The sequence below is a fragment of the Sapajus apella genome, unplaced genomic scaffold, assembly GCF_009761245.1.
Source record: "Sapajus apella isolate SASKATOON/1434 unplaced genomic scaffold, GSC_monkey_1.0 scaffold4, whole genome shotgun sequence".
Lineage (NCBI taxonomy): Eukaryota > Metazoa > Chordata > Mammalia > Primates > Cebidae > Sapajus > Sapajus apella.
This window is the reverse complement of record NW_022436944.1, coordinates 24,230,060-24,255,087: the sequence shown is the minus strand read 5'-3', so window position 1 is coordinate 24,255,087 and position 25,028 is coordinate 24,230,060. Positions and strand designations below refer to the sequence as shown.

The following is a 25,028-nucleotide window of genomic DNA, read 5'->3' as shown; positions in this document are numbered from 1 at the left end:
CCCAGCTACTCAGGAGGCTGAGGCAGAAGAATTGCCTGAACCCAGGAAGCGGAGGTTGCGGTGAGTCGAGATCGCACCATTGCACTCCAGCCTGGGTAACATGAGTGAAACTCCGTCTCAAAAAAAAAAAAAAAAAGTGAATTTTAATGTATAGAAATTATTCCTTAATACACCAGACAAAAAAAAAATCTAAAATATAAGGCTACAACATACTAAAATAAACAGGAAAATAACAAGGAAATCTTACAATTCATTACCACTGCCAAAGAAAGCAGTGTTTGCAAGTTGGTAGCCCATCACTCACACAGCACAGTGAGGTACAGTAATAAATGCCAAGGTGAATAACTTCATATTACTGTTTCAAAATGATTTTTGCCATTTAAATTCTATGATTTTTTCATTTAAATTTTGGAATCTCTCAATTTCTACAAAAAAAAAGGAAATTGTTGGATTTTGATTGGAATTTCATTGAAACAAGAGACCAGCTTGGGAAGAATTGACATCTTAACAGTGTTGGTCTAAACCATCAACATGATGTAGCTTCTCATCTATTGAAGTCTTCCTTAATTTCCCTTCGTAATGTTTTACAGTTTTTAGCATTGAAACCTAATAGTATTATATATTAATAACTAAAATAATAGAATGAGGTTCTACTCTCAGGCAATCCCAATGAAGACCAGTTTGCTCGATCATTAGTTATGTGTTCAGATTTCAAAGCTTAACATTTTTCTAAAAGTAACTAGAGGTTGTTATTATTGTTTGAGGGATACAAACCAACTAACCTTTGGCAGTCTTTCTTAAAAATAGATAAAAGTGGAAGTGCTAGGTATGGTAACACACTCCTGTGTAGTCTCAGCTACTTGGGAGGCTGTGAGAGGAGGTTCTCTTTAGCCCAGGAGTTGGAGACTGTAGTGTGCTATGATGGCACCTAATGAATAGCCACTGTACTCCAGCCTGGGTAATATTGTGAGACTCTGTCACTGGGGTTGGCGGGGTGGATGGGGGAAGAAGACATCTGCATTCAAGCAAACAGAAAATATGGTGATTGCTTTTTTCTGTTGAAATAAAAATGGAAGAAATGAATTTTAAAATGAGAAGCTGAATTACCTCACAGAATTAATTTCTGAATGAGTTACTGAGCACTTCCACTTTTATCATCTCAAAAAAAAGAAAAAAAAAATTTGAATACTCAAGGATCCAGAAACCACTTAAGACCATAAGGGATCTCAGAAAGGATCCAATTCAATTTCCTCATGTTACAGATAAGGAAACTAAAGTCCTAGTGCCACACTGTGAGTGAGAATCCAAGTCTTTTTCCTCTTCACCCAAGAGGCTCTTAACGTGCTTTATGTTGCTATTAATATCAGTTTTTTTGTGAGATGAATTAATCAGATGTATGAAGGCTTACTTTCAGCTTGGGAATTTTCTTTATAGGTTTCTATACTTAAAAGCTTCATCTCATTGTTGAAATCTAGCCCAATCATAGTATTAGAATGCTACAGGGACATCCTTCAGGCAAAAGATGTTTCACATTTATATCTAGTAAAATTTTAGCCTTTTAAACTCAATTGTTGACATCGTTTTTAAAAAGGAGAAATGACAAAAAAATAAAAACCAGGATTTTTAATAACTTTAGAATCCTTCAGAACAATTTTTATGTATATCCCAAAGCTACTCAGCCAGAACACCCAATTCCATGCATTCATGTGCAACCCCACACTTGTACATCCAGAAAGCCTTTGTCCAAAAAAAAAAAAAAAAAAAAAAAAAAAAAGGCTGTTCGTTGTCCAGAGCCATGGCTCATGCCTGTAGTCCCAGCATTTTGGGAGGCCAAGGCGGATGGATCACCTGAGGTCATGAGTTCAAAATCAGCCTGGCCAACATGGTGAAACCCCATCTCTACTAAAATTACAAAAATTAGCCGGGTGTGGTGGCAGGTGCCTGTAATCCCAGCTACTTGGGAGGCTGAGGCAGAAGAATCGCTTGAACCTGGCGGGCAGAGGTTGCAGTGAGCTGAGATTGCACCACTTCACTCCAGCCTGGGCAAAAGAATGAAACTCCATCTCCACAATAAAAAAAAAAGAGGCTGTTCGTGCTCAGGGTCCTTAATTCAAAGCACTTAATTATAAAAGGTAAAATAATAATCAATATTTTGCCCTTAGGCTAGGGCTTCTTTATACACCTAAGAGATAAGCATAGGAAATTTTCTATTTGAATCACCTGCAGGTTACCTTGGGTTTTTCTATTTGGATAAGCATATCATCTCGCTACTATAATAGTCTTGTTTCTCTCTTTCCAATCCTTACATCATGTATTTCATTTTCTTGCCTTACCACGCTGTCTAGATCCTTTAGTACATAATTTCTAATATGACAGTTTCAGGCATTCCTGTCTTACCACTGATCTTAACAGAAATGCTTTTACTATTTCACCATTAAGAAATAGTGGTCCTTAAGTTGACAAGAAAATCTGCAGCATTTTCTTGTCAACTTAAGGACATTCCTTTCTATTCATAGTTGGCTCAGGGCTAATTTTTTCTCAGGAATAAATGTTGTATTAAGAGTAAATGCTTTTTCTGCATTATTAAAATCAAATGAGTGTTTTCCATCTATTGTGAATAGAGTTTATCAGTACCTTTCCCCATTCTGTTAAGAGTTTGACTTTCGTTTAACTGTAGTTTAGCTTACCTAGTAATCTGATAATACAGTATGTCAACTATGTTGCTAGGCAAACTTGCTTATGGTAAAAATGAGCCCTGATAGGTAAACTGCATCTGGATTAGAAGGAACTATACTTGAACTATGAATCCCTAATGGGAAGACACTGGCTGTGCTTTCCTGAGCGCACAGCTCTTACAACCAGGCACGTCGTATATGAGGAGTCAGGAAGCTGTGCTTATGGAGTTGTAAGAGATATTGGTTTCTGTGGAGATGTGACCTTCCAGCTGATTTGTCTACACCCACTTGCATTCACCTGACTGAATCTTTCTTTTCTCCTTGATTCTGAGACCTCATCTAAGGAGGCCAAAGAAAACAGCTAATGTTTGGCTGTGTAAACTTCTGCCAGACTGCTACAAGGATTCTCACAGAAAAAGAAATTTTGACCCTGTCCTACTGTTAAATTCTCATCCCTGTGTTATATCCTTCTGAGGACATTGGTACCAAGAAAGATCTGTGGTGCTTTTGAGAGCCTGAATGTTTCATTGCACCTCAGTCTCCCTAGTTAGTATTGCAGATCTATCTATTAATTCTGTAAAGTATGTTCATTGATTTTCTAATGTTAAATCAACCATACATCCTTGGGATAAGCCCAACTTGATCATGATCTGTTTTGTTTGCTGAATTTTGTTTGACAATATTTTGTTTAGAGTTTTTGCACCTATGTTCATAGGTGGAAGCAAGCGGACTGGAGATTTTCCTGGTTGCTACTGTCTGCTAAAGTTTTGGTATTAAGGTTATATTAGTCTCATAAAAAGAATTGCTGAGTGGTCCTTCTTTATGTATACTCTGGAGTAGTTTGTTAGATTGATAGTATTTACCACTTAAATGTTTGGTAGGCCTTCCAATTAAAACTATCTAGACCTGAAGCTTTATTTGAAGAAATATTTTAAGCTACTGATTAAATTTCTTTAATGGTTATAGGACTATTTAGGTATTCTATTTCTACTTGAGTCTGTGTTACATTCTCAATGCCCACCTTCACCTCCACCCCTAGGAATTTGTCCACTGTATCTAGTTTTCAAATCTATGAGCATAAAGCAGTTCACAGTATCTTATTACCTTTTAAGATTCTGAAAAATCTGCAGTAAGGTCCTTTTTCAATACTAAATTGGTTTACTTACCCGTTTTTACTTCTTTTCTTGCTTAATCTGGTCAGAGTTTTGTCAATTATATTAATCATTTTAAAGAACCAACATTTGGCTTTCCTTTTTTTCTATTATTTAAGATTACAATTTTATTCAATTTCTGCTCTATGTGATTTTCTCCTACCTTTGAAAAGTTTATTGTTTCCCTTTTACTAAGTTCCCAATTTGTATCATTCACAAATTAATTTCCACCCTTTCTTTTATAATGTAAACATGCAAAATTATAAATTTTAAAGTGTTGTCTAAGCTGCATTTCACACATTTTAAAATGCAATTTTTCTGTTGTTTAGCTTTTAATATTTTGTTTTCCATTATGGTTTCTTTTTTATTGTGAATTGAAAGTACATTTCTTAATTTCTAATTTTTTTCTTTTTTGTTATTGTTTATTTTTTGTTATGAATTTCTAGTTTAATGTTTTTGGAGAAATGTATCTGTTTGATACTAGTTGTTTGAAATTTGTTGGAATTTGCTTCATGATGCAGTGAGTGGGTAAGTTTTGAGATTGTTCCATTAAGAGCTCAAAATAACGTGTCCTTGGTTCCGTTCTACATATGTGTGTTAGGTACATCTAGCTAACTGTGTGGTTCAACACTTCTACATTTTTAATGTTTTGTCTTTTAAATCTGTCAATTATTGAGATAAATATGTTAAAACCTCCCATTATGATGATAAACTTGTCCATTTCTATTTATACTATCTCGGATTTAGTTATATATTTTGAAGGATGTTATTAGCTGTGTGCAAATTTAGAATTGTTATATCTCCTTGTAACTCTCTTCATCTAGAGTAATGCCTTGAGGTATTTTTTTCTAGTATTAATAAAACCATACCATTTTTGTTTTGGTTAATGTTTGCCTGGTAAACCGTATTTATCTTTTTCTATCCTTTTCCTCTCAACTTTTCTGTGTTCTCGTGTTTTAGATGTCTCTTTCAAATAGCACATAGTTGTATATTTCTTTCTAAGCCAGTCTGACCATTTTGACTTACAACTTTCAGTATTAGTTTAGTTGTTTATTGAAATTATTAATATGTTTGTATTTTTACCTTATTTTGTTGTATTTTTCCTGGTTTCACTTTCTTTAATTTATTCTTTTTTTTTCCCCTGCTGGTTTTAAATGTTGATGCTGTATTTATATTATTATTTTATATTACCCTAGATAAATTAATGTAAATACTTAAGTTATCAAAGTCCTAAGTTAATAATTTTATCTTTCTCTCTCTCAGGGTAAGGTCTTCAGAATACTTAGGCCAAACCTTTTTTAAAAATGTTTGCTTGCTAATTGAATTCATTTTAATTGCAATTTTTTTTGACTTGCATTTACATAAAAATATATACATTCAAGCCCCCACTCACCTGAATTCATGGATTCAAGCAAAAGGTGTTTCTGATTAATATTACTTAACTCACATTAGAACTTTCTGATTAGTGGCTGTTTAATTATAGGGCTTTTCTTTAATGGAGTTTTTTTTGTCATTAGTTGATACCATTTAAATAGTCCAGAAGGAAATGGATACCTGGTAGCAGTATTCTATTAACACATGAAAGAGAAGAAGGTAAATGTCTTCCAATTAAGATTAACTTGCAAGTAAATAAATGTCAGAATTTAAGACATGGGAATTTGGCAAGATTCTTATATGTTTGCTACAGGAATTCAAAGGATGAAAATCAAGCTAGCGAGATGCTCTGAAACAGTGAGATTTATAATTTTGAAATGTTTTGTGATATGTTAGTATGATCACCTACTCATTCTTCATGTGTATTTGATTCCCCAAGTATAAAGGCTTAAAAACAAAACCTTATCAACTATTCTTGAAAAATAAACAATTCATAAAATATAAAATAGTATGAGATCCCAGAAGTTATGTAGTCTTAACTCTCTCAAATTATATAACTAGAAAACTAAACCTCAGTCAAAATCAAGGTGTCTTAGTCTGTTCTGTGCTGTTATAACAGAAAATCTGAGACTGGGTTATTTATTAAGAACAAATATTTATTTCTTACAGTTCTGGAGGCCGGTAAGTTCAAAGTCAAGGGCCTGCATCTGGTGAGGGCCTTCTCCCAGCATTATCCCATGGCAAAGGCAAAAGGCAAGAGAGCACATGAACACATGAACACATATGCATGCCCAAAACAGAAAGAGAAGGAGGGAGGGGGGACACGGGGGCAAATTCATCCTTGCCCCAAGAATCCATTTGCACTATAACTAACCCACTCCCATGATAATGGCATCAATCCACTGGTGAGGGCTCTGCCTCATAAAAGAGCTCACCTCTCAACACTGTTGAATTGAGGATTTACTTTCCAACAGATTAAGTTGGGAGGACACATTCAAACCATAGAAAAATGATTTTATAAACAGGAAAGAAGTTACAAAGTGGTTGTTATTCTAGAAAGAGCAGCTTCACTATTCAGCTTATGTTTTGAATAACTGAAGTAAAAGACAAACCAGTGCCATACACTGCTAACTGTGAATCCTCTAAACAGTTGTAAAATACTGTGTTGGAGACATCAAGAGTACGAATAGTTTAGTTTACTCCTCTCAGTTTTTACCCCATTATGACTCAAGCCCCCACTCACCTGAAGAAATCTTTCTGCTGGTCATGCAGGAGGTCAGATAACTGCCAGCATGCTACTTGTAATTCACCAATAGGAGATTCTATTCAGAAAGGAAAAATACTGAAATCTTTAGGATTCCCTCCTAAGTCCCAGAACATGTATCCCTGAAGGGAAGCGACTTGCCTTGAGAAGGCTGGAATCAATGAGGAGTCCGTAGTTAGGTCCTGGCTGGGTGCAGCTGGTCTGTGAAGTTCAGCTGGCTGAGAGAACTTTCTAAAAGCTGACACTGGCCAGGGAAGCCAGCCATCCGCCATCATCAGTCTTCTAGTTCATCCACTTCCTCAGATGCAGAATTCCCTGGTACTGATGGCATCTCAGTGGGAAAGTATATAAGTGGTTTCTGACCTGCCTGCCAGCCCAGTTTTGTTGCTTCCTTATGCTCACCCAGCTGCCATAACAGAGGGAATGTTCCTATTGAACTTCTATTTTGCCACCCTTTAAATGTCTGGTCATCCTAGGGCCGGAAGTTATTGTTTTCCTCTAAAAGAGTATTTTCCCTTATTTCTACCACTTTGCTTCTATCGTGGAAGTTTGCGACCCACATCTTTGTTCATCCCTAATGTTCTTTCAGCCTTCTTTGGATAGGAATGGCTGTCCGCTCTTCCACAGCCCCTGGCTGAAAACCTCCTACAGGGCTGGTTGCTGCACTCACACAGCTGTGCCTTAAGCAGCTCTGTGTGAATGATGGTCCTTTTGCTGTTCTTCCACTAATGAGTGAAAATAGATTTCTCAAAGGCTCTTAGCTGCCTGATCCAGGTAACTGGGGGTGAACAGGGTAGGAGTGTCAAGCTCACTCCTAATTTCAAGTTCTATAAAATGACCAGTTATATAGGCTAGTATTTACTAGCCTAAGTACTAGTATTTAGTACTTAATTCTTCAAATCAGGATAAGAGGGCTTTCCTCTGGGAGTAGGGAAGGCTCTTCTAGTGGCAGTGGGGGCACAGGGTTTGGAATTACCATTCTTTAGCTTGTTTTGTCTCTTAGGAGACGTGTGCTCTGGCAAGTCACTAAACATACCTGAGCTTCCGTTTCAATTACAAAATGAGAGAGTGTGGACTAGGTCCCTGAGAGATTTTATTCTAGCACTCACATTCTGTTTCTGCAGCGAGAAGAATTGATATTACTGGATCCATTTAGTGCCTGAAATTCTTGGAATGCTCTTTTAGCAAACCGTAAATTGATACAAAGGCAATCTTATGTGTAAATAACAATATTCTTATTGCCAAAAGGGAATATTCCTTGTATAGTGTCCCACTATCTATAAAAAGAAGTTTCGTGGCTGTTCTGTAATCCTTTAAAAATATTTTATTAGGCATTGATTTAGAAAACACAAGACAAGATTGTAACACCTTAGGGCAAAGGCTTGAAGGTGAAACAAATATCACTATAAATATTGCACTTCTAAAACCTCTTTTTGACATCTTCACACAACTCAGTTCTAAAATATCCTTTTACAGAGATATATAAGTAAACTGCTTCCAAGCTGTCAATGCTTGACACTTTCAGCTTCCTCTCGGCACACTCAGTCGGCAGGTTTCCAGTCAGATACTGCTCCTCTCAGAGCAGACAAAGAACTTCCCTCAGCTATCTTGGAGGCCTCAGACCTCCATCAGAGTGAAGAGTCAATCAGTCCCACCTTTTGGAATGCTCTTTCAGAATATGTAATTTTATAAGTATTTTTTTTTTCTACTGAGAGAAAATAGATCTTTCAAAGGCAATGGCAGAATACAGCTTAAATGGACACAGTTCACTGTTAACATTGCTTGTTTTTTAAGGCATTCAGGAGCTTCTGATTCTTGGTCTTGAACATCATGATAAAGCTGTTTGGCATGATTCTGCCTTGCCCATCTTCACCTACTTGGCCCATAATAATGTAATTTAGACCTACAGAAAGAGAATATAAAAATTAATCTCTCTCTATGTGTGATGTATGAAACAACTTCGACTATAACTTACCTCTAGATAAATGGTCTCTTCTGCAAATGATATGATTATAGATGTATTCCATCTAGTATAAAATCTGGGTTTTCTTGTTTTTGCTTTTTAGAGATGGAAGTCTTGCCTTGTTGCCCAGGCTGGTCTTGAACTCCTGAGCTTTTAAGTGATCCTCCTGCCTCAGACTCCAAAGTAGTTGGGACTACAGCCACATGCCACTGTGCCCAGATGATAAACTCTGGTTTAAGACTCTCATCAGCAGCTGGTTGTGGTGGTTCATGCCTGTAATCCCAGCACTTTGGGAGGCCGATGTGGGTGGATCACCTGAGGTCAGGAGTTTGAGACCAGCCTGACCAACATGATGAAACCCCATCTCTACTAAAAATACAAAAATTAGCTGGGTGTGGCGGTGGGTGCCTATAATCCTAGCTACTCAGGAGGCTGAGGCAGGAGAATCGCTTGAACCCGGGAGGCGGAGGTTGCAGTGAGCCAAGATCACACCACTGCACTCCAGCCTGGGCGACAAGAGTGAAACTCCGTCTCACACACACACAAAAGGACTCTCATCAGTAAAAAGCCAAATTCAACTAGTAAGGTATTTCAGCTACACTAACACCCAGGAAGCTGGACTGAGTGGTTAGATCCAGCCATGCCCCACCCTGCAGTGCTGTGGGTCTGGTGTGGTTCCAAATGCCTGCTATGAAGAATGCACCATGTTAACGTGAAAGACTCTCCTTCTTCAAGGGGCCTCCAGGGCTCCATGATGAGCCATCCTCATATGGCTTCTCATTCCTATCATGTGTCTGGATTTTCCTGGCATTTGGCAACTAATCATCCACTCTCTCATGTTGTTGTTGTCTTGAACTTTAATCAGTATCTCAAACATGTATGCTATGTAAGCTGCTTAAGGGCACAGATGGATCATATACTAGTTGCATTTGTACAGTTTCTTGCAAAACATGGGTGTCAAGAGTACTTATACTGTTTATACTATGTTTTTGTACCTTGATGTGTCTGGCTAAGTTAGGTCTACACTGGGGCCTGAGTTGAGGTATTGGGTAACTCTGCATATTTATATTACCTCAGAAATAGATCAGAAAAAAGGTATGTGTTAATTCCTCCTTATTTCCCCTTTCCCCTGGTGTGTCATAGAGAAAATGTGTCCTTCTTCTCTTGAATCTTCCTGTATGTGTTGACCTGAGATACTGGGCAGGTGATGCCGCTTCAAAGATGAAGTGCTAGCAGCATTATGAGACCTTAAAAAATCTCAAGGTGGATTATCTGCTGCTTCTGGCAGTTCTAGAAAGAAATGTTTCTCTTTTACAGAGCTTTTGTGATTCTCTCCAGAGAGTCAACAGGAGGCTACTAGCCTCCTGACTCTTCTGAACAATTTGAATTCACAGTAAAGCTTGCTTTATTTTTCATTTTTTATATACTCCTGCTGTCACACAGGCTGGCGTGCAGTGGTGTTACCATGGCTCACTGCAGCCCTGACCTCTTAGGCTCAAGGCATCCTACCACCTCAGCCTCACGAGTAGCTGGGACCACAGGTATGCACCACCACAGCCAGCTAAGTTTTTTTATTTTTAGTAGAGAGGAGGTATCACTATGTTGCCCAGGGTGGTCTTGAACTCTTGGGCTGAAGCAATCCTCCTGTCTCAGCCTCCTAAAGTGCTGGGACAGTAAAGCTTTCTTGAAATGGATATTCTGTATCTGTATCTCTCTCTCTCTCTCTCTCTCTGTGTGTGTGTGTGTGGGGGGGTTGATTTGCTTTTCTTGTTGGAGAGGTTCATAACAAGACTAAAGAAAGAAATGAGCTGAGGTTGAACTGAGAAATCATAGTGTATCACATAGTGGAATACCAGGCATGATAGCATTCTAAAGAAAGAGATCTGTCTATCTGTGCTGTTAGGGAAGATGTCTAACCTAATGTAGGGGAAAAACTGCAATAGAACTTGTGTGTAGTGTGATTCCATAAGTGTATATGCCCATGCTTTATATGGATAAAAACTGTTTGGAAGGAACTTAAAGAATTTTTTTTTTTTGTAGAAATATGGTCTCACTATATCACACAGTCTAGTCCCGAACTTGTGAGCTCAAGCAATCCTCCCACCTCAGCCTCTCTAAGTGCTGGGATTACAGGCATGAGCCACCATGTCCGGCTGGAAGGAACTTTTTAGAGTACTTCTAGGGAAAGGAAAAGGGTTTCACTTTTAAACATACTCTTACTTACTTATTTAGACTTTTTTAAAACCATGAAATATATATTACTTTTATAAGTTAATTGTTAAAGATATATTCTTAAAAAGTCATGTGCCCCTAGCTCTGGAGGAACTTTCCATTTTTCATAATTTCTTTCAATAAACTCATTCCTATCCATGGACTTAACAGTCCTATCTCTGCAAATGATTCCCAGATCTTTGATTCTAGCCCAGATATACCTGCCTCTTCTGAACTTTGGGTCTGCATTTCCTGCTGGCTGCGGGATATTTTTCTTTAAACCTAGACAGTACTGGCACCTTAAGTGCACTCATCTAGAATCTCCCTCCCCTGCACTGCTCTCTGTGTGTCTGTTGCCTACTGACTCAATTTCAAATGCTTCTGTCACTTGTTCATGATGGCACTACCCCTTCTTCTGCCGCAAGTTACAAGGACTTGAATGAGAGCCCAGTTCTGCCTGACTCCAAAGGCCTTCCTGCTCTGTAAGAAGTGGGCAACATATTAGCCCTGATTTTACTTCCCTAGACCAACCATAGTGGGGAAAATCCATGGCTTGCCCAAAGAGACCCAGTTTTCTCCTTACTCACCTCTTCTGAGGAGAGGGCACTGCTTGCAGACCACAGTGAGCCTGGCACTCATGTTCTTGCCTGCCTGCTGAATCGCCAAATTTCCCTCTTTGTAGATGTTGATGATTGAGACCGTGGTGTGTAAACTCCCACCGCGAGTGACGGTTGTGATAACAGTGCCGGCTAACACTGCAGAAGAAAACATTTTGAAGTGATGTGACAGTGAAGGCAAATGGAAGCAAAATGAAAAACAAGTTTCTATTCTTCTAAGTTTCTGATATGAAACATTTTAATGGTAAAGAAAAAGCCCATAGAAGTTTCATATTTGCTTCTGTACATTTGGCACCAAAATTTAGGTTGGAAAAAGGGGTCATGGAGCTGTAATGCTACCCTGGCTGTTGGAGATTGATAACTAGAAAAGAAGCCTAAATACTTGCCACACTCTAGTCCACTGCCAAGGTTGAAACTCTTTAAAATGTGTGTGTTTTTTTTTTTTTTTTTGAGCCAGAGTCTCACTGCGTCGCCCAGGCTGGAGCACAGTGGCACGATCTTGGCTCACTGCAACTTCCACCTCCTGGGTTAAAGCAATTCTCTGCCTCAGCCTCCCAAGTAGCTGGGATTACAGGCGCCCGCCACCACACCCAGCTAATTTTTGTATTTTTAGTAGAGACGGGGCTTCACATCTTGGCCAGGCTGACCTTGAACTCCTGACCTCATGATCCACCCACCTCGGCCTCCCAAAGTGCTTGGATTACAAGTGTGAGCCACCTTGCTAGGCCTCTTTAACATGTTTTATCTAACAAGTGGATCAATTGTTAGATAGGGGACCTCTAAAGACCTTGTATCTTTAGAGGCAATTCTATGCCAAGAGATGCGCAGTGGGGGTTTGGGCCACTAAGATGTGTGTCTTTGTGTCAGTGTGGGTGTGTAGCCACCTTTCTCTGTCTTCCCTTGCCCTTCTCTGTAGCTGTCCTTTCTTCCTAAACTTTTCTTCATCCCCTAGGTCCTCACCTCTGTCTAATTATCAGTAAAGCTCTGTCTTCTGTGGTCTTTCATAATCTCTTTCTTATCCACTCTGTTTATCTCATTTAATAAGCCGAAGTACAGAACGGAGGTATTAACTTGAACTCCTTTTTTTCCTTAAAAAAAAAAAAAAAAAAAAAAAACCTAGTAAAATTCAGTTGATTTTTGTTATGTAATCCCCTGTTTTTTCCATCATGACTCTCCGAGAAGAGTCTCTCTTTAGAGCCACTGAAGGAAAGATGCTATCTTTCTCACGGGAGTGCTGCAGGCATTCTGGGGGCTTGAGCGAGGACAGTTCCTCGTGGTGTAGGACTTGCACTGCATACATTTTTTTACCAGCCTTGTCCTTCCCAGAAAAATCAGTAGCAGTTCCTAGTTATTGTGACAACCAAAAAAAAAAAATGGAGTAATCTAAAATCTCTAGGGATTTACCACTTCCCAGGGAAGCATTACCAGCCCTGGTTGAGAACCAGTGGCTGGTGATAGTTTTTGGTCATTTTGCCATGTAATGGTCACGTTAATGGAATAAATCAAGTTTTGATCTTGGTTAATCTGACTCCTTCAGAATAAAGTGAACACTCACTGCTTAGGCAGTGTGCAATGTTCATAAAATCAGAATTCCTATGAGGCTTTACCATGATCCTGCGAGATAAGTGTTCACTACAAAATTCAGTCTATAGCCAAGTGAAATCAGTGGCTCTCAAGACACAGGGAGGGAGACTTCCTGAAGCACCTTCTATAGTAGAGTCAGCTGGACGTGGTAGCAATTACATGTGGTGTTACTTGTTTTCATGTTTACGCCAGTTATTTGAATTGTAGCATGTGAACTCTAGTAAGATTCAATGCCCCAGAGTTTTCAGCATCTTCACACCTTCACTATGATACAGCTCGTCTGGACTACAGAAGTTACCACTTCAAGGCACAGAAAAAGCAAGCAAAGCCTCTCTGGGGAAGTTTGGCTTGGGCCATAGCAACTTGCTCTTCCTGATCAGATTTTTCTTAAATGCTCTCTTTAAGCCACTTAAAAAATAACCAAGATAATTAAAATTTATATCTTTTGCACGTAAGTAGTTTTCATAGATGGTGCAATTTTTCAGTTGGAAAAAGCTCTTAAAAATTCTAAATCATTAAAGAATACCTCCTCAGGTTCCAGTTTGTAAGAGTTTCCAAAGGGAATTCAGATTTTCAACTTTTACTTCAGTACTTTGGAAAGGAAGTACAGGAGAAATACTTGAATTTCTTCTGAGAGAGACCAGCTTTTGAATATAAGCATGGGTATGTTTCTAATTTACTTAAGTTGAATTATAGATGTGTGAAAAAATACTCTGTATATGAAAAATATGTAAGGAAAAAAGTATATAGGTTTTTTTTGAGAATAGTCAGCTAGAATACAGTGTAGCAGTACCATGCACCAAGAGTCAAATTATTAAGCTTATATGAAAAAAGTATATTTTCCAAATCCATATTTTTCTCAGTTGTGAAATCTAACAATTTCAACATTCTTGTGTATGGGCAAGTATTTTCTTGGATAAATGAGCAGCGTTACTGACCCTTCACCATAAATTCATAGGAATTCCTTTGAGATTAAGCACGCCACATCAAGTTTCTGGTTAAAGAGAAAAAGACTGGCTTTTATTTCTTACCAAAGTCACTTGAACAATAATTGCTCTCCAGAGTCCCCGTCCGTTTACACTTTTGTTGACACAGGGCCACGGTGGGTTTTAAACCTTCATTCAAAGAAGACATAGGTTTCAGGAAAAATGAATTCAAGCATAATTAGTCTTTAGCTCTCTCCCCATTTAAAATTTTCACTTATTTCCCTGAGCTACCAATCTATCACTGCAAAGAAAAATATTAAAACCATGCAAAATAAATTATCCATGCTACCAACTACTGCCCTACTTTCATCAGGGCAACTCAACACCCTCTACTGAACTTTAAACCTGAGATCAAAGATAGTACAAATTTAGCCCTGTTCTCTTCTTCCTTTATATAAAACTAACACTATAAGAAAATATAGACATATTCTGAATTTGTGCCCTGTTCAGAAAAACAAATTAGAAACTCACAGAATGTAGGTTAATCCCTCACTTTACAAAGAAATCCTAGGATGTTCCCCTAAGGACATCCTTAAAATATGCAATTGCCTAAATATGAGTAGTATAGGTTTTTAGAAATGCTGTTCATGTGTAAAGTGTGTTATATTTGTAATTAGATGCAACCAGTCACTAAATACTTATTTTGAGCCTGGCACTGGCTACAAGGATCTTAAGAACTAAGAAGTAGATAAATTTAAAAGTAAACCAAATAGACAAAACACAGCGGTTCTTAAGGACGGCTAATGTTGCCCCCTAGCAGGCATTTGGCGTTATCTAGAAACATTTCTGGTTATGACAACTAGAGGGTGCTGCAAGCATCTAGTGGGGAGATGCTAGAGACACTGCTGAACATACTGCAGAGAACAGGACAGTCCCCACAACACAGAATGATCTGGCCCAAAACAGAAACAGTGCCAAGGCTGACAAGGGTTAACAACGTGAAAATAGTTCATCCTTATAATCACTTAAAAATGTTTCAAAAATATTTGCTAATCATTTGTTTCTGTGTGACAATATACTAGGACGAATTAAACAGAACCACAGCAACAGAACTGACCTTGTCAGGTAAATATCTGCAATTGTAATATTGCTCTTCCAGCATGCGCCACCAACTCCTCAGTTAATTTATTATTTTATCTTTTTTTTTTTTTTTTTGAGATGGAGTCTTGCTCTGTCACCTAGGCTGGAGTGCAATGGCATGACCTTGGCTCACTGCAATCTCCGCCTCCCAGGTTCAAGCAGTTCTCCTGCCTCAGCCTCCTGAATAGCTGGGATTACAGGCACCTGCCACCATGCCTGGCTAATTTTTATACTTGTAGTGGAGACTTGGTTTTGCCATGTTGGCCAGGCTGGTCTCAAACTCCTGACCTCAGGTGATTAGCCTGCCTTGGCCTCCCAAAGGCTGGGATTACAGGCGTGAGCCACCATGCCCGGCCTGTTTACTTACTCTTAATCTGCACCCCCTACTTAACTCCAAAAAGAATCTGAAGCAGATGGCAATATTAAAACATATAATTTAATGTTAAAATATATATAATAGCTTAAATATTTTTAAAAAGAGAGAGAGCTTAGAAAATGTTTGGAGGGAGAGAGACATAGCATTGTCAAAAGTTTTGAAACAATGCTTTTCATTGTTTCAAAAGCATTGTTTCAAAAATTCACTTCAGCAGTAAATTTACAGAATTAAATTTACTCAATTAACTAAGTAAAAAAGTTGTAGTGTCCCTGATGGCGGGGCACCCTTTTTCCAGGCCCATCAGGAACCAGCTCCTCCTCAGCCTCGGAACGTCACTCTGGAAGTGGGGTGGGTGTCCCACGTGCCCTTCTCCCACTTTGGTGGAGCCCTGCTCTTTGGCTTGCAAGTCACTGGCTCTGTCCCTCCCCTCCTGATCTTACTGTCATCTGTCTCCTTGCCCTTCACTCACAAAGCTGCCCCCTGGTTCTCAGCCTTCCCCTCCCGCCTTCCCACAATCATTTCTGTGGGTCAGCCCTCCTACACATGATCCTGCAGGTCTGTGGCCTCGTCTTCGCCAGGGACTTTCCCAGACACTCAGTCCCGGGCTTGGATGTTTTCATGCTGTGGCTGTTCATTGCCAGTCTGTCAAATTTATACCCACTGGTATCCAGGACAGCGTTCTCCCCTTCAAGCTTATTTATTTAATTACTCTAAGACTATGTCTTCTTCTATCTTTGATGGTTTAATACATTGGCTGCTCTCATTTTTCCCAACCCCTCAACCCTGGTCTGTTTTTAGTTTCTTAGCAATTCTATTTCATTTCCATGGTCCATTATTTCAATCATTTTTTAGACAATGCCATAAGGTCCCTTCCCCTCTGTCCTTCAGCCCTGTATGAATCTGCAGGGAAATCCGTTTTTCCTGTGCCTGCCCTCAGACAACTGAGTACCAAATGGACCTTCAGCAGATTGACAAGTGGAGATCAGCCTACTCTCCAATTTCTGCAGCTGTTTTTGAAATTCTTTCTTAACCTCCTGACCTCCAGTGCTGCCACTCCCTTCTCCCTCTCAAGAGATGACCCTGCCTGTTTTCTAGGAAGAAGAGAAGCATAGCAGAAAATGTGCTTGAGATCCCCACCAAACCTCCAAGTCATCTTTATATCTTCTCTCTTCTTTCCCTCCTCTGAGAGAGGGGTCGCCTCCTCTGGTCTGGAGCCATTCCTTCTGTGAGTCCTCTGGAGCCAGCCCCTCTCACCTTTATAGAAACTTTCCTAGGCCGGGCGCGGTGGCTCAAGCCTGTAATCCCAGCACTTTGGGAGGCCGAGGCGGGTGGATCATGAGGTCAAGAGATCGAGACCATCCTGGTCAACATGGTGAAACCCCGTCTCTACTAAAAATACAAAAAATTAGCTGGGCATGGTGGCACATGCCTGTAATCCCAGCTACTCAGGAGGCTGAGGCAGGAGAATTGCCTGAACCCAGGGGGCGGAGGTTGCGATGAGCCGAGATCGCGCCATTGCACTCCAGCCTGGGTAACAAGAGCGAAACTCCGTCTCAAAAAAAAAAGAAAGAAACTTTCCTTCTCAGTTCATTCCTTCCGTCTGCCACTGCCTTCTTCTTTGCTAGTTACTTTCAACAAAATAAGCAGGTTCCAGACTCTCAAAGCCTCTCCTTCTTTAAGCCCAAACTTGGGGAGTCAGCTTCTGAACTTACTATCTCAATTTGCCATGTTCCATACTGCCCTCAGCACTCACTGCCTGGGTTCTGCCCGCACAACACCCCTTATACAGATTGTGCTGGCCTCTCCAGTGGCCTCCATGTCATGAAACCAAATGGAAACATTGTAGTCCTCCCTTATTGGAAGTCTCATCAGCGCTTGACCCACTGATGGCTCCCTTCTGAAACATTCCCTTCCAAGGCTTTCATGACACATCCTCCCAGTTCTCCTCCCTTCTCCCTCGCCACTCCTTTTCAGTCTCCTTTGCCAGTGTAACCTTCTCTTTTAAAAGCTGGAAGTTTCTAGAGGGTTAATCTTGGCTCCTCTCCTCCTCCTACTCTCAGTCTCTCTCTAGGAAATCTTGTTCTTGATCATGGTTTCAACTATCTATATATTGATGGCTCTTAAATTTAAATCTGGCTTAAGTTTCTCTTTTGGTCTGGAGACCCGTGTACCCGTACACATGGCATATCCATTGGGAAATCTCACAGACATCTCAAACCCAACAGGGCCACAGCCAGATTTATAAATCCACCTCCAAATCCAGTTATCTACCTCAGTGAACAGTGGCAGTATCCCCACCCTCAGCTGTGCAAGCCTGAGACCTCAGAGGCATTCTTGACACCTCCCTGATCTCCCTAGTCCAATGAACCACCAAGGCCTGCCACCATCTCCCTCCTGTCTTTTGACTGTCTCTGAATTTGTGCCATTGCACAGTTTACCTGGAGTGGCACAAGACCCTGATGAACTACTGGATTTCTATGATTCATTCACCTCAAAGTGGCCACAGTGATCTTTGTAAAATGTGAACCGAATCCTGAACTTTGCTTAAACCCATCAACAGCTTCTCCCACACATAGGATAAGAACCAAAATACTTAAAGCATAGGAGAGAGTTGGTAGGCCCTGAAGATGCAAGTATAAAGAGAGGCTGGGGACAAAGTGTGAAGGGTCTAACATACCAGGGGAAGGAGTTTGGGCACGCATGCCGTCCAATCTGGTAGTCACTAGTCACGTGAGGCTTTTCAATTTTAAATTAATTAAAATTAAATTAAAAGCATGCACCACCATGCCCAGCCATTAGCCACATTGTAAGTGCTCGCAGTGGCTGCCATATTGGACAGCACAGCTCTAGACTATAAATTTAATGGCAGAACAACATGGTCTACTCGGTGTGGTGGGAGCGAGGTGGGGCATGAGGTTGGAAGAAACTGTAAAGGGTATCAAAGATGACCCTCTAAGTGAGGCTACTGAGGCTGTGGATATGCTTGGGAAGATAAGCGGAGAAGTAGGTTTGAGCCAGAAAATGGTGTGATAAAAATAAGTTTGTATATGCTTTCATTTAAATAGCTACAGCCACACTGTGTTCAGGAGATAATTACACATCCATATTTGTGATTTCAGAGAAAGTTCAGGATGGAGATAAAAGCAAGGGAACCACTAGCTCAATAGTTGTGGCCAGATAATTCACTGGAAAGAAGGACATCAAGGGTCATTGAGCTGAGCTGGAGAAATACAGCAGTTACATGAGGCAATACACGTCCAGACCACACGGTGGCGCACTTGTGGAGTGGGAGGAAAAGTTAGACCCAGAGGCACACGCCTGTACTCAGCGCCAGCCTGGGTGTACACGCAAAATGTGGCAATAAAGCTGAGCTGAAATAAGCCTGTTTTACTTCTTAACCTTAAATCTTTCCTTCCTGTTTTCCCCCTCCTCCCTGGATTTGGATTTTAAAATCTGAGGCCTGAAATCCCAGTACCTGCTGACAGGGCAGGCAGAGCTGCAGAGACCCACTACTGCCTCTCTACTCCTGACATCATGCCTCAGGCCCCAGGCCAGTTTCCCAACCAGCCTCGGTACTTCGTTGAATATTGTTGTTTAATTTACTCCAATTTGAAAAAGAAAAAAATAACTTTTTATATGACATTTCACTGAGAAGCAAAAAAACAAAAACAAAAACAAACATTGGCAGAGTATGAAAATGCTGATAGCAAGGCCTTAGAACTTTAACCTAAAATATCACAATTCTATATAATAAAAAGCAAACGATAATTCTGTCAGTTCCAGAAACGGAAACTTAGGCTTATAAAGATCTGTGCTTATAATAGACTTTCTAGTCATTGTTCAATGGTCACAGTTTTCTTACCTGATATTTAAAAACCATTAGCTCATAAGCATTTTTATACCCTATACCTTTCTTTCATTAATGCAGTCATATTATTCTCTTACCAAAGCTTTCATCCCATTTAATTTCAAGAATCTTCCTCTCATTTAATATTCTCTACTTTAAAAGAATCCTTCTTATACTCCTAAAGTTTTTGCACAAACTTCCAAACAGAATAACTTACCCGTGGTGACAGGGGCTGTGGTGGTGACAGGCTGTGCTGTGGTTGTAGGCAGTCTTTTTGGCCTGAATTTGTAGTGACCAATAAACCCATCTGCAGTTAAACTTAAGTCTGATAAAAACTGAATAAGAAGTTCATTTCTCTCAGATACAATTGGCCTAAAAAAAGAAAAATGTGTTTTTAAATATACATGTAAATAAAGTGGTGCCTCTCTGAAAATGTAACATTTTCTAGTTTCCCATTAACTTCTGACAATAGATTACCAGTTGTTTAAACTTAAAACATTTAAAAATACCAATTCTAATAGCTCACATTCACTGTTTGCTCATCTAGGCACTGTGCTTTATGTGAACTGTCACAGCTCACCCTCACAACTCTATTCTTCTCTTTTTTATGGAGCAGGCAACTGAAGTTCAGAGAGTTCAAGTGATTTGCTCAAGGCCCTATAGCTAGTAGGTTGGGAAAGTCAGAACTTGAACCCAGGACCAGGCAACTCTAGAGACTGTGGCAAATGTTGGGACCTGGCTGGTTTTCCAAAAGCACCTCATGGTTTGCCTGATTGGGAAAATGCAGATTCTTTGAACTAAGACTCTTGAGTTCAAGCTGGCCTGGGTTTGCCACATGTTGGCTACAGAGCATAAAATGGACAAATCTGGTGAAAAATTCCCACACCCTGTAAAGACACACACAGAGGGGTGATCTCAGTGGGCTGATTATCTTTTCTATCCACTCTGGGCTAAGAAAGCCATGCAAAGGACTTCCATTTCATTTCAGTGGCAGTTCTTAGGTACGCCTCAAATGGAAACATTTCTGTTATAATCTCCATTAGCAAAATGCTGTAAAGGAAAAGAAAGTGATGAATCTGTTTTGGCGGTCAGGAATCACATCACTGATTAGGAGCTCTAATTTTAGGAGCTTCCTGGTTAATTGGCACTAAAGGTTTAGTAGAGATGATCACTGAGGCTCAAAAGCTCTCTTAAATCTTAAGGGATTTACTGTATCATACAAGATAGTTTCATTTAAGTTTTGCTATTGTTATTTATACAGTGGTAAAAAAAAGCTGTCTGATTAATGCTGTTTAAAAACTAATTAAAAGATAGGAAAAAATTTAATAAGTTATTTAAATGAATTAGCCAGTGGTTTCACTGAACACCTTTTTTGAGACATCTTCTCAGCCAATCGCTTCTTAAGCATCGTGGACAGCAAATAATAAGGCACCTCTTTTTGTTTATTTTCCTAGTGTCAGCTATGCTGAGTAGGGTTGGATGGTAGAGAGGGTAGATGTACCTGACCCAACCAGTTAGAAAAACTGCATGATCCTTTCCGTCTTGAATATAACACCTTGAGCCAGGGGATGGGATGAATCAAAAAGTGAGCTTTGTGATGTACATTTGTAGTTTGTTATGGGTTGAATATTTGTCTCCTCCAAAACTCACGTTGAAATTTAATGCCCAGTGGGGCAGTATTGAGAAATGGAACCTTTAAGAGGTGATTGGGTCATGAGGGCTCTGCCCTCAAGAATGGATTCATCCATTAACAGATTAATGGTTAAATGGGTTAATGGATTAATGAGTAATCATGGGAGTGGGATTGATGGCTTTATAAGAAGAGAGACCTGAGTTAGCATGTTCTGCCCCCTTGCCATGTGATGCCCTGTGCCACCTGGGGACTTTGCAGAGTCCCCACCAAAAAGGCTCTCCCCAGATGTGGTCCCTTGACCTTGGGCTTCTCGGTCTCTGTAACTGTAATAAAGAAATTCTTTTTCTTTATAAATTACCCAGTTTCAGGTATTTTGTTATAGGCAACACAAAACGGACAAAGACAGTTCCAGCCACAAAAGTGATCAGGTCATTTAAATAATGCTTCTGAGAGTCAAGCCTTTCATGACAAAATCACAAAAAGCGCTTATAAGCAGCAAAGGAAAAAAAAGACTCAATCAGGTCAGCTTTCTAGACATGATGTTATAATTATATGATCATTTACTGCTTTTTCTATGAATTAACCTTGGGGTACTATACTGAAAGCTGAACTTTCTCATGGAAGAGTATTTTAGGAACAAAGATATATTTTTATTATGCTGCAACTGAGCTTTAGGATAAATGTGACAGAATCATAGTGCACAAATGTACTGGGGGCCATGTTACGCCTGCAAATTAATGTTCTAAATCACTAGGAAGATAAGAGGAAATTTCACTTAGATCCACTCTGCATTGGCTAATCCCAAGAATGGATTGAGATGCTGTTTCATGTGGTATAGAGCCAGTTACTGTTACCTGTCTCTAGTTATCACTCCACACTCTTCCTGTCCTTCAGTCACTACAGCCATGTAGTGTCCTGCCAGTTTTGCTTCGTAAATATTTCTTGATCCACATCCTCCTCTTCATCTCCACCATCCTTCCCCACCTCCTTGACTTTACCTGGACCACTGCAACAGCGTCCGAACTAGCCTCCCTGCTCACCTTATCTAGGGCAGGGGTTCTAGAGCCTCTGGTCCTGTCATACCTGGCTTCAATTCAGTTGAGTGCTCCCATCTCTGTAGCTCACAGAAGCCAACTCAACCCTCCTGCCTCATTTCTATGGAGGCCCCAAATCAAGGTTTTGGCTACAGAAATAACATACATCTCTCCTGTGCATCTTTATTAATGGAGATACCTCTGTTTGGAATGAGCCTCTCCTCCCTTCTGTCTCTAACTCCAACTCTTCCTTCAAGACTTAGCTTCGAGAGGCACGATCTCCTTTCAAAAGCTTCCCCTGATCACTTGTCCAGACTGGGCCGAAGAACTCAGAAACCCACCCAGGACATTCATTAACCAGTTGACTTAACTGCCTTGTTTTGTTCCCTCCCATTACTTACCTCTGCAGTTTTAATTTATTTTTGTATTCCAGGTGCCCAGCACATAGCCGGGGAATAATCAATGTTTCTGAACACAATTCAATGGCATTGATGCTACACTGAATCTAACACAAGTCTATCTATCCCCAGTGCTCCTCCTGTTCATATTTTTAACAGGGAAAAGCTCCCCAGACAGGTTTTCTCATTTTCTGCACTGCTCTAACCCAGAAGTATTCTAACTATGAGAAATATTCCTCTGGATAAGAGTGTTAGTCAGTGAGCTGGCAGCCAAGCTCTTCCAGTCAAACCCTTGGGAAATGAGTGACGCTCAATAGCCGCCACTAGTGCCGCCCCTCCTCCACCCTCATGGAGGCAGCCGCTACCCTGAATTTTGTGCTTATCATTTTCTTGTTTTTAGCCATAGGTTTATCACACACCATGCATCATTATGCGATATACTGTATAGGTTTGAGTGTTTTTAAATGTCATAAATAAAGGTTATTGTGTACATTTTTCTTTTCTTGTTTTGTGTTGTGTGTTTTTTTTTAAAGACATTCAGCATCACAATCAGACTATTACATTTAGCAATCAACAGCATGGGGGCAAAAAAAAAAAAACTACATTAAAACCCTTTGTTGAAATGTTTTACACTTTCCACAGAACAGAAAATAAAATAACCTGTTATACAATTAGACAGAAATACAGTCCTCGAGTTTTTTGCCCATACACATACATGAGCATTTGTCTAAATCATGTCTTCCTTATAGCAGCTAGGCCCGGCCACCACTGTGCTTGGCTGAGTTCACAAATCCGTTATAACCTGTAGCTTCCCTGTCAGTTCTCTGGCTCTCCTCTCCTGCTAAGCTTTGTTTCCTAATTAAAATCTGCCACTGCCATAGCTACTGCTGCTACTGGAACAACCATAGCCACCTTGGTTTAGTGGCTTGGCAAAGTATTGGCCTCCACCAACACAGGGGCCAGAGCTTCTGCCTCCAAAGTTTCCTCCCTTCACGGGTCCAAAACTTGAAGACTGATTGTTGTAATTGCCAAAATCTTTGTAGCTTCTACCACCTCCAACACTGCTTCCATCATTACCAAATCCATTATAGCCATCCCTGCTGCCACCAAGGCCACCACAACCACTGAAGTTCCCTCCATGACCAGTGGTCATTCCCACCAAAACCACCACCACGGCCACCACCAAAGTTTCCAGAACCACTTCAACCTCTTTGGCTGGATGAAGCACCAGCCAGCTCTTGCTTTGACAAGGCTTTCCCAACTTCACAGTAGTGGCCACTCACAGTATGGTATTTCTTAATGAGAGTCTTATCCATGGAGTCATGGTCGTCAAAGGTTACAAAGGCAAAGCCCCTTTTCTTGCCACTGCCTCTGTCAGTAATGATTTCAATCACTTCGACTTTTCCATACTGTTCAAAATAGTCTTAGGTGATGTTCTTCAGTGTCTTCTTTAATGCCACCAATAAATTTTTTTTTTCACAGTTAAGTGGGCACCTGGTCTTTGAGACAGCTCTCTTTGGTTCCACAACTCTTCCATCCACCTCATGTGGCCTTGCGTTCACGGCTGCATCCACCTCCTCCACAGTGGCATATGTGACAAACCCAAAGCCCCTGGAGCACTTGGTGTTTGGATCACTCATTACCACACAGTCCGTGAGCGTTCCCCATTGCTCAAAATGGCTCCTCAGGCTCTCATCAGTTGTTTCAAAGCTCAACCCTCCAACGAAGAGCTTCCTCAGCTGTTCAGGCTCTTTAGGAGACTCTAACTTAGACATGATTGCAGGGAGAGGAGAGATTTTAACGATGCTTCTTCGGCAGCATCCATGAGCAGAAAGCTTGTGTTGTGTTTTTGAGACAAGGTCTCAGCTCACTGCCACTTCTGTCTTCCAGGTTCACAGGATCTTCCCACCTCAGCCTCCTGAGTAGCGGGGATTATAGGCAGACAGGCCCTACCAGGCATCGTTAATTGTTTTGTATTTTTAGAGACAGGGTTTTTACCGTGTTGCCCAGTCTGGTCTCGAACCTCTGAGCTCAAGTGATCCGCCCACCTTGGCCTCCCAAAGTGCTGGTATTACACACGTGAGCCACCACAACTGGCCTTTATTATTACTATTTTTTTAACCCTCAACATTAGAACTGAGAATTATCCACTGTTCTCATTGCTAGGTAATGTGTAGCATAACACAATTTAACTATTCTCTTGTTGATAAACATTGGACTATTTACTTTCTCCCACCTTCATTACAAACCACATTGCTGAGAACATTCTTGTATATGTCTTGTGGTGCAAAAGTGGTCGTACCAATTTACACACCTTTCAAAGGGTTATTCTGTGTGCAGCTTTCTTTTGGGAATGCCTTTTCATGTCTTTTACCCCCCTGTTTTTCCTACTGGATGGTTACCTTTTCCTTATTAATTTTTAGGGTTTCTTAATATATTCTGGAACCTAGGCCTTTGTCAAATATATGTTATAAATATGTTTCCATTTGTGCCTTTTCTTTCCCTCTCTTTTAGGTACATTCTGATGAACAGGAATTCTCATCTAAGTTTTTCATTTAAGTTTCTAATCCATCTATCATTGATTTTTTGTGTGATATTAGCTATGAATATAATTCCATTTTTCCATATGAATAAAAATAGACTTGGCCCCATATATCAATGAGGCCATCATTTTCCTGCTACCTGATGGTTCTCTGTGACATGCCCAATCTGCAGATACATGTGGATATGTTTCTGGCCTCTCCTTGCTGTTTAATTAGCCAGTCTGCCCATCTCTCTTTTAAAACCACACTGTCTTAATCACAACAGCTTTCTGATAAGGCTCTATACATGGTA

General features: G+C 40.2%; 1 protein-coding gene and 1 pseudogene across 2 annotated transcripts in view; both read right to left on the bottom strand.

Annotated features, from left to right (window-relative positions):
- Positions 1-7,765: 7,765 nt before the first annotated feature.
- The window catches only part of PCOLCE2 (procollagen C-endopeptidase enhancer 2), a 65,706-nt gene continuing 48,443 nt past the window's right edge, over positions 7,766-25,028 (bottom strand). The window contains exons 6-9 of the mRNA XM_032264282.1: positions 19,346-19,500; positions 13,871-13,954; positions 11,226-11,393; positions 7,766-8,367 (exon numbers count right to left, since the gene is read on the bottom strand). Coding sequence (XP_032120173.1) covers positions 8,237-8,367; positions 11,226-11,393; positions 13,871-13,954; positions 19,346-19,500 — 538 coding nt within the window. The 3' untranslated portion in view covers positions 7,766-8,236. The remainder of the gene's footprint in view (positions 8,368-11,225; positions 11,394-13,870; positions 13,955-19,345; positions 19,501-25,028) is intronic.
- LOC116540674 lies at positions 23,020-24,036 on the bottom strand (annotated as a pseudogene). Its single transcript, XR_004264541.1, has one exon. The product of XR_004264541.1 is annotated as a heterogeneous nuclear ribonucleoprotein A1-like (transcript).